The 12,114-nt window shown below is 43.0% G+C and overlaps 1 protein-coding gene across 4 annotated transcripts in view; it reads right to left on the bottom strand.

Annotated features, from left to right (window-relative positions):
- Positions 1-11,988, bottom strand: part of rabgap1l (RAB GTPase activating protein 1-like) — a 97,698-nt gene extending 85,710 nt beyond the window's left edge. For 3 of the 4 annotated variants that reach the window (XM_064331340.1, XM_064331343.1, XM_064331342.1), the window contains exons 1-6: positions 11,831-11,988; positions 7,035-7,235; positions 6,762-6,930; positions 3,237-3,444; positions 2,545-2,719; positions 2,027-2,187 (exon numbers count right to left, since the gene is read on the bottom strand). In XM_064331340.1, coding sequence (XP_064187410.1) covers positions 2,027-2,187; positions 2,545-2,719; positions 3,237-3,444; positions 6,762-6,930; positions 7,035-7,172 — 851 coding nt within the window. In that variant the 5' untranslated portion in view covers positions 7,173-7,235; positions 11,831-11,988. Of the gene's footprint in view, positions 1-2,026; positions 2,188-2,544; positions 2,720-3,236; positions 3,445-6,761; positions 6,931-7,034; positions 7,236-11,121; positions 11,712-11,830 lie in introns of those variants that run through there. The other variant, XM_064331341.1, reaches the window with a different exon arrangement.
- Positions 11,989-12,114: the final 126 nt, after the last annotated feature.

Raw genomic sequence — 12,114 nt, 5'->3', positions numbered from 1 at the left:
GGCACAGCCGAGGCCGTCGATTTGATGACACACGTCCCGTAAAATTCAAATCACTCAGCTGTGAAAGATACTGTTTGGGACTTTTTTTTCACCCTCTTGTCTCACTTCAAAAGACAGGATTTCAAATTAGTAAAACATGATTCGTTCCTGTCAGAAATTCAACCTACCATGCACAGCTGAATAAATGCGCTTTGGTCTCTGACAGAAAAGCACTCTGTTATAGACAGAACTTACTTTCACCTCTACCATGGGATGAGGAAAGAGCCATTCCACTGCACAGGCTACTAAGATGGTTTCAGATTTCACTGAACAATGGCATTCAGCAGAAATGATCGACTGCACCGAGCAAGGAAATGGCGTCAGAAAGCAGCCTAACTAAAACAGACCAGCACATGAGGGCAATACATGTTCAAGACATGTACTGCATGTTGAAAGTGCAGAAGCTTGATGCTGGTGTAAACTGCACAAAAACTCAACTGTGTTTTCTATTATTTGCTTTATTATTCTACAAATTCTATTACAATAGTACTATATATCCAGTTCAATACATATACAAGCAACTATAAATTCATATGTTCTATTTTTAAGCTACCTGAATACAAATATGTATCTGTTTTTCAGTCTGGCTGGGCTCCTGTGGTATTAGGTGGTTATGATCCAAAAGTATATTGCTATTGGCATGGTTGCCTTTCACAAATTGAACAACATGTATGACAAATTTTGACAAACCTTGAACACTGTTAGAATCCATTGTTTGAAAACAAAATTGCATATAATTACTTCACCTGCTAAAAGTTTCCATCCAGCTTTAATCATCTTGCCACTCATTTCACATGAGGGGGTTTTTTTAAGATTGAGAAATTGCAGAGGATACCAGGCACCTTGCCACAACTCTTTAAGAGTCATACAAAAGCTGCACACCCATAGTGAGTGCACTGCTGGTTTCTGCATGTCTGTTCATTGAATGAGGAAGCAACTGGACAAGAGCATAATCAACTGTCCCAAAGAATGCTCAAGAAATGATGTAAAATCAACTTCAAAAGTGCAAATCAACTTATTTTTTTGTCTTGTGGAGGCACATTTTAATTCTTGCAAATAACCAAGAAGAAACAGTCACAGAAGTATTCTATTAAAACTGTGGTACATACATCAATAACTAATAAAGCAATAAAGTAAAGAAAGTGCATATGTTATTGTTCTAGAAGTATGTCATATTATATCTGAAGTTATATGTGTATATATGTATATACGTATATATAAATATAGTATGATTGCTTTTAATGTAAATAAATGGTTGGCAAGGAGAGTTCAAAATCCTGATCTGAACTTTTAAAGTTGTTTTTTCAAATGTTACTTCACTTGCAACTTTCAAAATGGCACATACTTCACATTTTCCTCTTTGTGAAACAGCCACATTTCCATTATTACATGCAAAGTGTTTCTTTAAATCTCATATTCCATTTAATTCACATAAAAATGTGTTTTAATAAAGGTATGTTCTGGCTGCACTGGGGTTAAAACACGATGTTTTGTCTGTTAACTGTTCAGTGCTGTTCAGAGCCCATGACCAAAGAAAATATGGTTCAGTCACCATAGATGTCAATGATCATTTCAGAACAGAGGCAAAAACAGCCGCCTTGCTAATATGAGTAATACATTTTGTGCGTTAAATGTTTCTGGGCCTGCAATGAGGGTAAGGAGGTGTCACTGGAGTGCCCTACAGCACTCTGAAGTTAGACCAGGTGTTGGCAACCCTGGTCCGGGAGTGCCAGAGATGGTCCTGGTTTTTGCTCCATCCAAACCAGTAATTACATGACTGGATCCATTTTAATTCATCATGTATAATGAATGCAAGTGCCCATGTGCTGGAGGCACTCAGCATTTCACCATTCAGAGTATTCAGGCTCGGACTTTTAATCAGTCATCTAACTCCAGTGCTCAAGCTCAGATGGAACTAAAACCAGGAACGTCAGTGGTGCTCCAGGACCGGAGCTCCCGGCTCCTGGGTCAGACAGACGGGTCCTACCTGTAGTTGCCCTTGCCGTCGTCCTCCCGCACCTCCAGCGAGACGGTGAAGGTGAAGACGTCGCTGTCGGGGGTGAGGGGGGCCGCGGGGTCCCTAACGTCCGGCGCAGGCTTGGAGGAGCGGCGAAACGCCGTGGAGAAGCTGTACAATATCCGGCTCACCTGCAGGCAGGAAGGAGGGAGGGAGAGAAGGTGAGGCAGAGGGAGAACCCAGAACTAGCAGTGAAGACCAGCACTTCTCCTGGATCTTGTGCACGCCATGAATTAGTTCAGTACTACAAGGCAAGATGGCTTAGGTAAGGGTGTCTGTAGTAACAAGCACATTGCTTCTAACACTAGAATAACACTGAAGGAATAATGTTTTATTATAACATTACAGTAAGAATGAATCCTGCAATGACCCTTCCATAGTTTGAAACCTGCAGCCTCCTGCAAGCACACTTCCCAATCTCAGGTTTCCTAGGCGATGCCCAGGAGTTTGTCTCCTCTGAAGAAGCGCGCGCGGGCGGCCAGACTCACGGCCTCCTTGATGTGGCAGGAGAAGACGTGGATCTGGAAGTCCTCGCTGCTGCGGTAGCTCTCGGTGAAGGAGAAGCAGTCGCTCTCCACCGACCCGTCCTTGCCCCGCGCGCAGAACAGGACCTTGTAGATGGGGAACGACGCGATCTCCGTCCCAGTCGCCTGGTCCACAATCCTGCCCCACAGCACAGCACAGCACAGCGAAGCACAGAGAAAGGGAGGTTACAGCCATGCTTCTGTCGCTTAAGAAAGACTGCAACATCCCACATTCTACAATCATGAAAACACGCTCTTGGTTAAATATCTATCCTTATCACGTACACGCATGCACCAGTGTACATACCGTACATTGCCAAAATGTTTAAATATTTGCCAGCCAGAACAAAAACATGCAACATGAGGGTACATTAAACTGTGTTCAACAAAGAAGCAATAATATTAATGTGCTAATCATGCTGGATAATACATTTTTTAATAACTACTAAATAAAACTATACACTCAATATTAAATGGTGTAACATCTCATGGTTTTCAGAATGGTTTCACTTGTTGTCGACCACCTATTTCGCAATAACAAACATGGCTGACGGCGGTCGGCTACAGAAGCACACATCCTGTTGTGCGGTGCTAGCCGCGGTGGAGACAGAAATGAAACCGCGCGCGAGTGCAGGCGCGTGGGCTGCGCGGCTGACCTGACGGAGCCCTCGGGGACGTTGGGCACGTAGAGGGTGACGGGGATGGGCACGGCGCTCTCCGCCCGCAGGGTGGCCATGGCCTTCTGGGCCTCCGACTCGCTGCGCGGGGCCTTCACCCAGGTGCAGCCCAGGTACGACAGCTTGCTGAACTGGACGCTGTCCTCCTCCTGGACCGGCCGCCCGCCAGCCGGGCACGCCGACGCCTCTGCGGGGGGTGGGGGGGCGAGACGTTCGGGTGAGCGGGCGGGTCCAGGATGTGCAGCGTTAGGATCGCGTTTGATCGCAGAGACAGGGGGCGCACAGGAAGTGCTTGTGCGTTAACTGTGAGAGTGCACACGTGCATTTCCACAGTGTTTCCGTCACCGTGAAAAGTACATGACCTGAGCAGGACTGCACATTCCCCACATATTTCCTCCAATGGCATAAAACACGGAATACAGAGGACAGAATATAAATAAATACATTCACCACAAACCTCAATGCTGCACACCTACTGGGGAAAGCTTAAACACAGACATGCGTGTATTAATCATGTGTGTTTGCCTCAGATGCTGTGTAAACAGCAGATGAAAAGTGTGCCAGATTTCACAATGAACAACCCAGATTCGAAGACCAAAATAAGGTACAGCATAAAATATGGAAATATTCATGCTGGAATATTTTCTTAAATGTCCCCCATTTATTTTGACCTTAGTAAGAGCAACCTTGTGTGAATTTATCAATCAGGAAAATGACTTTAAAATAGCCTGGAGAATTTCACAGAGAATTTGGCCTGCAGTATTGTTAGCCCAACTCAGGAAACCCCCTAGGGCTCTGCTTTTCGTCCATTTTGTTTTGTCTTTGCTGCATTTGTCTGTTTTTTTTTTGTTGTTGTTGTTGTTTTTAACAATGCATTTATTGAGTTTTCATAGAACAATACCTACGGGTAAGTCTAATTAGCAATAAAATATTTTAAAAACAAACATACAAAACATAAGGTCACTGTTCATGTTTGAGCTTCATAGTATCCCCTTCCCCTTGATCACTAAAATCAATGTCTCCTACGCTGGCCTTTCTCCAGGAGCTAAGCTCAGAAGACTCCTTACAAGCAGACAGCAATATACCCCATATCACAGAAGCAGTCCAAGGGGGCTGCTCTAAAGATTTTGAGTGGTGGCTATAAATCTAACTGGCTGTAGATGCTTAGAAAATGCTTTTGGTGAATATTAAGTTCTTCAAAGTTCTTCATTAATATTTTATCTCTGTCTAAAGATCAAGATATGAAATTTTCCTCAGCCCACTGCCTGCCCATAACTGAAAATGGGCTTCGCTCATCCCTGGTGGTAGGCCCGGGTTTTCATGCACTGCACAGGGGAAAAGCAAATGATAATGAATGAGTCCAGTCACACCACGGTGTCTGCTGTGCAACATTTATCATATTCATGAAAAGAGGTTGTTTCATGCCGTTAACTTGGAAACCAGGTTCACAAGCACAAGTTAGAAAATTCCTAAAGAAATGCAAACACATTTTAAAAAGGAAAATAAAGAAAGCACCATGAAAAGGTTTCAGTTATTATAGTACTTACTGTATTTTAGCAACTGCTGTATCATTTATGTCAACATTTTTTTATCAACATAAACCATCTACTTGCATGACTGAGCAAGAGTTAAGCCACAATCGTTTTCCGTGTTAGTTTTTGATAACATTTCGTTTCCATAGCGGTAAATTGTAGTGTATAATGAAGTAATTATGCTTTATCATATTGCATCTACATTTCACCACGACTCAATGGTTTCCCTACTACAGTGCACTGAACATGGCATGCATTATTATGACTTCTGAAAATAATAAGGATCTTTGTCACTACATTAGCCACCAAAATGACTTTTACTTCTGCATTTGTGGATAACCTACATAAGCAAGTCAAAGCTGCAGCTGAAAATTGCAGAAGAAGTCTCATTTAAAACAATTAAGATCAGCAATGCAGCACTTCTGAAATTATCTGCAGAGCCACAGGTGTGTTCTCTGCTAATGGAATTAACATTACAGTGATTACAATAAGCAGCATAATTGATAATCACATTTTTCAATGTTCCTTACAAAAAAACACAGAAAACTTAATTTGACTCGATGAACTCAAAATAAGAGAGAAAGTGAAAATGTGCGGAGCGCCACGCAAGGAAAGTAGCTTGCAGAACCGGCAGCTCTCAGCCAAAGAAAAGCCAAAGTGAGCTTTTCATCCGGGCTGTGAAAAGAGCACGCCAGCGAGGTAACAGACAAAACACCCCCCCGTCAGAGTGGCATTTCAGTGTGGTGGGCTCTATTGAACAACACTGCTGGAGAGGAAGTGTGAAGAGGTTAGAAAAGGTCAGGGCCACCCCTGTCTGTGTTAAGGTTCTCCCTGACACACTTATGAGCTTCCTAAACATTCACTGTCAAATGTGAGATCTGAAATTCTGTATAAAAATTTTTGGGTAAAAACTGAAATTCTTTGTAAAAACACAAATTCTTCACATTTCAAACAGTGGTTGGGAACTATGTCAATACTAATTTGAGACAAAAAGGGGCAGGGTTAGAACAGTGTCAAAAGTAATATTGAATCCCGATTTTTTCTTTTTACTTGTAAGCGATGGTGGCACCATAGAATAAAATCCACTAAAATATTAGTGGTACAATGTTGTTGGGTGTTACAGTAGGTGCTTATAAACAATGACAACTCCAATCAAGCCAGATATTTTTCACCAGAAATGTTCAACGTTTCATGTCGAGTGTCAGGCTGAGCAAGCTGTAGTCATGACAGCCAACAGCCAAAGAGACCAATCAACAATGCAAAGCACTAGCAGCTGTGTCCGACAAGCCGTTTCCTGCAGAGCCACAGCAACAAGAAATGGTGGAAGGACAGACAGAGGCACAGAGGCAAAAATACAGAGAATGAGGAGCTGATTCAGCTGTATTCAGAGCATGGGCATTTATGTAACCCACTAAGGTGTAAGTAATATGTGATTAGAATGCTCGTAACTGAACATTCTAATGCTGATGTAACAATCACTACTTGTAACTAAAAGCAACAACGTTCCAGAAACTGACTTTTTTTTTTAAAAACGTTCAAAAAAACCCCTACTCTTTAAAGGGTTACCAGACCTTCAGAGACCTACCGTGACAAACAATAGACACGCAATAGGTCAAAGGAAAAAGCTTGACAGCTTGGTACAAATAGTGTGATTCTGTACATCCTGCAGCGATATAGGCTAATGCTTTGAAAACCACTAGGCGTGCAAGAAAATGACAGTTTTGTCGTGCCCCCTGAAATAACTGCAGCTCTACACAGGATGTGACACATACCATAAATTACCAAATTCTAAACTCCTGTGGTATGTCAGCCCCTACATTTCCGCAGCAGCCAACTGAGGTGTGACGAGGTAAACTGCCAGTACACGTGCTTAGGATGAATAGTTACACTGTGTGTGCTAGGCTTTATCTACCGGCCGTGAGTGATTGTACTACCCTGCAGAGGGAGGGTCGAATCTGAGGTAAAGGGTTACCTGCAGGGGAGGTGTCCAAGGCCAGACTTGGAGCGTGTGTCTTTGGCTGGGGAGACGTGGGTGTCTCCGCGGCGAGGAGGTCTTCTCCTTTGCTTTCTTCCCTCTTCTCCTCATCCTGCAGCACCTCCTCCATCGCTCTCTGCAGCTGCTCACTCCCATTCCAGGACATCTGAGGGAGTAATTTGTTGAGACAGCAGGTCTGAGCGGGAGAGTTCTCCAAACCGAAGCGCGTACGCGTGAGGGTCTGCATGCGTGTTAACCAGCGCGGGGCACCTTGAGTCGCGGCTTGCCCTCGGAGGAGGAGGGGGAACCCCCGGATGACGGCTGCACCAGCACAAACTCCTCACTGGTGACGGTGGACACCGATTCTGTCGAGCCGCTCACTTTGCCAAGAGAGGAGCTGTCATCCATGGTAGCCTGGAGCACTCTCCCCCCCCACAGCACTGTGCTCGGCCCACTGCTGCTGCACACTCCCTGGACACAACACACACATTTACACACTTACACACACACATATATATATATACACACACACAGACACAGACACATATACACACACACGCATATACACACACATACACACACACACGCACACATGCACACATGCACACACACACACACACACATGCACACATGCACACACACACACTACTACTACTGATCACACACATAAAGACCACCGCTGTGTTATGGCCAGCCATGCAGCACCGGAAATTAAGGCCAATTAACCAATTTCACTCAATTATCTCAAAAATAGGTCAAACACTTTTACCTATTAACATCCCAGGAAGGGGAATGTAGGGTGGCTTTAAATGACCAGATGTTCTTAGACTCACAGTAACACTGCGGCCAACATCATAAAACTGCACAGTAGGACATAACAAGATGGCCCTCTTCATCTGCTGTTTGAAGGTCATACAGAGCTGAATATATAAGGCCATAGCTTTGGTCCTACAAGTCTGAGCCCAAGAGAAAAACAGCTGACACTGCTGATCAAGCTTCCACTACAACATCATCGTCAGGAATCAGACACTACCGATTCAGCACAGGTAAAATGCTCTTAAACCGCACTATTAGCTCCTAATTCAGTAAAGTATCTTTTCTTAAAAATGCTCTAAGAAATGTTTCTTCTCAGCTTGAACAGAAAATATTGAAGGTCCCATACCAACTTGTTCCTGAATTATTCTAAGGATTCTCTGGGCTGATGATGCTCTGATACAGTCGGATTTGTGAAAGTTCATTTCGCCGACTACGAGCTCAGCTGGTAAAAGCGGCTTTGTTAATGCGCGGGAAAGACGGCGTTTTCCAAATAACCCTAAGAAAGCAGAATGAGCGCAGGGGCCATAACTGGGTGCCCCCTGACCCTCAGATCAGCGCGCACAGACAGAAAGGCCTCACACAGAATCCTGACTCCGTCGGCCTCGTCTGCCTGCTGGAGCCGGCCCCAGTCATGCGGCCACATCACATTTATCCAATTACTCGCGCAGCAGAAGGAAGAACAGAGAAACGAGTGCATGCTCTTAAGCCAGCGTCTATTCGGCCATGCTTAATAAAGCCAGTGTCGTGTACTGAATTCCTAAGGAAGGTGTACAAATCACATTGGTTCCTCTATTGTGCAGATGCACGCATAACTCACTAATGATACAGAAGCATGCAGGGTTTCCATTAGCTTGAAAATGTCACAACGTTACGGACTATAAGTGTATTATTCAACCAAATCGCTTTCACATGAGCACTTGTCGAAACAAGATGGAAGTTTCTGTTTCATTTTCCCCAATGAAAATCAAATACGGCTTTGTATAATGAGTAGGGGCCTAACCGGTTATCTAGGCCTATTGTATACCAAGAATTTAGCACATATCTTGAATCAACTGGTAGTGGAACATATGATAATTGTATTATTTGACATGGTATATCCCTCTACGGATTAATTTCTAAATATAAACTGTACAAGAAAAAGAGGAAAGAAAGAAAGCAATGTAAACACATAACAGAAGGAAACATCTCTGGGATTTACCAGCCCTATTTTTCTTGAAGTGTCAACCTGAGCTGACTGTGTTTATTGGATTTTTATTTAATTTATTGTAACAATAAAGTAATCATTACCAATTAGTATACTGGACTCATACATGACTGTAAGTCCAATGCGTCATCATTATATGGGATAGTCTTTGAGTCTCAATTGAGTTTAGCTTAGCAGTGAGATTGGTTTCCTCGTTTCCTGTCAATGTATCCCCAAACATTCAACACATCTCAACAGAAGAAATTAAGGAAACAGTGAAAAAGCCTTCATTGTACTTTCCCCCAGAATTCCCTTTCAGTACTAGACTACTTTTATGTGCAGTTGCAGTGGTCCATAATGAATTACAGTTCATAAACAGCCTTTCCAGGAACCCTGGCAAAGACAAAACGTGCAATTTTACTGAGCTGTAGCCCACTTTCTGAAAAAAGCAAAGAGAATCTGGTCTTCACTAGTTTCACTGAGTCGAGTTTTACCGTTAGTTACAAGACGACAGCTTGTACACAACAAGCTCTCATCGACCTCAACATCCACTGTGCTTAAGCCTCCTTAAGACAAAGTGATTTTCTCCAAATTATTATTGAAGACCAAACAGCTGATAAATAGGCCAGAGTTCAGTTTACCTCCTACAAACAGGAAGTCATTTAGACAATGCATTTTGACTCTCAGTGCCATGAACTTACAGTAACAAGGCTGCATGGACTAAAGTCACCAGGCCCACTGCTCACTCCAGAAGAAACAACATCTCTGCATCGCATGCACACCCCTTCTTCCCACAAGCACAAGTCATGATGACACACCTCAAACTGTCAGTGTAAAACCAAAACGTGACACAGTTCTTACTTCAACGCAAAGTTTCATATACCAATGAATCAAGATGTTTTTTTTTACCCCTATATAACAGTCTTCATTTTCAACAAGCAGTTTTGGTCAGAAAGCAGGAATACAGAAAGTTTTGGTCAGAAAACAAGCATACAAAAAGTATATTTGTTTTCAGACCAAAATCTATCAAACCCATCAATGCTACTTTTTGCATTTGAGGTACTGAGCATATACCGACTTACACAGCTTACATTATTTTTTTCATACAATCCATTTTTACAGGTGGATACCTACTGAAAAAAATCAGGTTAACCACCTAGCTCAAGGGTCCAAAGGTAGTACCCCACCTAGGAACTGAACTACATCCCACATAGGAATTGCAAGCTCAGGTCATTAACCATTATGCTACACTGCTGCCCTGTGCTCCAGCTGATGAGTTCAGTCCAACAAAGTTAGCATCTAAGCTGTGCAGGACCACAGTAGAGTGTGCTGTCAGTCAGATGCAGCTTACTTCTAATTGGTGGGCAGACAAACTGCACCCAAAACCTGAAGCAGGTGATTGGTGCTTTCATCTAAAGAACTGTCTAAAGTTTGAGCGTGCAGCTGTGCAACTGTTCTCGCCCGGCATAGCCGCCCAACCATGAAATCACTCTCCCCCAACATCTGTTCCAGGAGACAGTGGAGGATGAGGCCAGCCCAAGTGCCAGCTAAAACGGTCTCTGCGCCTGCCAGCATACCATGGACTAGGGCACACCCTGTGGCTGGACACTGCAGAACTGAATATGGTGCCACACCTATTCTGTGCCACACTGTAACGTTGTGACTATGGTCAGTACTTGGAATGCTTAAAGCTTATATGAAAGTCCTCTGATGCAAAGGAGCTATTCAATATCACGGTTAATAACACTTTGCTAACAACACTTTATTTACAGCCAAGTCCTTGTTGCTTGTAGAATAAATATTTGTTTGTGGTACAAGAATTGCACAGACAATATTTTATGGGTGTCTGTCAGGTGCTACCTGTGTTGTGCTGGAAAACAACACATGCTATGAGTACACTTTTGGCAAAGCATCATTATCCTTCTTCTCGAAGCACATGATCTCAAATGCCCTCTTGTTGCAGACTCGTTCTGCCGGTTTTGCTGTAAGTAATTCCGCTCTTCTACAAAGGGAGTGCGCACTAACCTATCAGACTTTTCAGACGACTGTCAGTTCGCCTGTCAAACAGCAGTCGAAACGTTGCATCTTCAGCTATTTATAAGATAACTGAATAAGATTGTGAATTATAACCTAGGTACAGATACAGTTACCAATAGCTACAGTAACTTCCAAACGTCACGTCTGCTGTCGACTGCTAACGGGATGATGCAAATCACAGATGAAAGCCAAAACAGAAAGACTAACCAACCTTTTTTATTTTCAAGTAAAACAATCCAAGAACACTGCTGACAAGATAACTTCAACGCTTGCTCGCAAATATACAACCAATACATTAAAAAGTAAGTTAGCTAGACAAACCTGTCAAGAATACAGACGCCAAGTTCGCATCCAGTCTTCCTTGATTCCTTGCCTTGTTTCTAAACTACAACTTCGTTTTAATGTAAGATTCTTCTTTTTAAGCCTTGAGTATTAGAATAATGTTAAGAAATTAGTTTAGCTTGCAAATCAGTTGACTGCTTTGCTTTTTAGCTATGTTGGAAAATCACACGAGCGCCACAGCTCTAAGACTAGATAAGTTAGCAAGCCCACATACTAGCCAGAGCGCTAGTTAGCCAGACAGGAAGGAAACGTGCCACAGTACGCTAGCCAGCTATTAATCTAGCTAGCTAGGGAGTGTAAACAAGACAGCACAACACACGCAGCTAGCTAACTTGACATCTAGCTAGATATTTACCAAAAGAACTCGCTTTGGCAAACAATAACAAACAACTGTAAAATTATGCCGGATAAACTTAGCACTGTCAACTGTGTTGATAATATTGGTGGACTCGAGTGCTTCAGTCAGTGACAGGAAGTAGCTAGCCAGTCAGTTAGCTTGCTTGGATCGGCTAGGCTAAGGTATAAAAATAATTCAAAACAATTCAGTAACACACTCAGGCTGCGGGTTAAGCATCTGCGTTACAGTTTTCAATATAACAACTCCATATAAGCAGCGAGATAAAATTGATTACATAAATGTGTTTTTGCTCTTTTGTTTCATTGTCTTGGGGTACTAAAAACAACTTACTTGTTTAGAGTCTACGCCTCCGGACGTGAGTGTCAGCTGAGCCGCAGTCAGTACAGTTGCCCACCGACACAAATTACCATCCGCAACCTCTTCGATCCTAGGCGCGCCGACGCGGCGCACAAACGTCACCACTGCCAAAGTTCCGGCCGCAAGGCACGAAAACGAGCGCGCGGGTTTATTTACAGGTTGCTAGACTATAATTTTGTTCAGACTGGAGATGTGATTGTAATGGTTTGTAATATAAGTATGCAGGTTATCTATTTTTAATTAGAATTTCCTTTTAG

The sequence above is a fragment of the Anguilla rostrata genome, chromosome 4, assembly GCF_018555375.3.
Source record: "Anguilla rostrata isolate EN2019 chromosome 4, ASM1855537v3, whole genome shotgun sequence".
NCBI lineage: Eukaryota > Metazoa > Chordata > Actinopteri > Anguilliformes > Anguillidae > Anguilla > Anguilla rostrata.
Note: the sequence above shows the minus strand (reverse complement) of the source record. Positions and strands in the feature narration are given on the sequence as shown.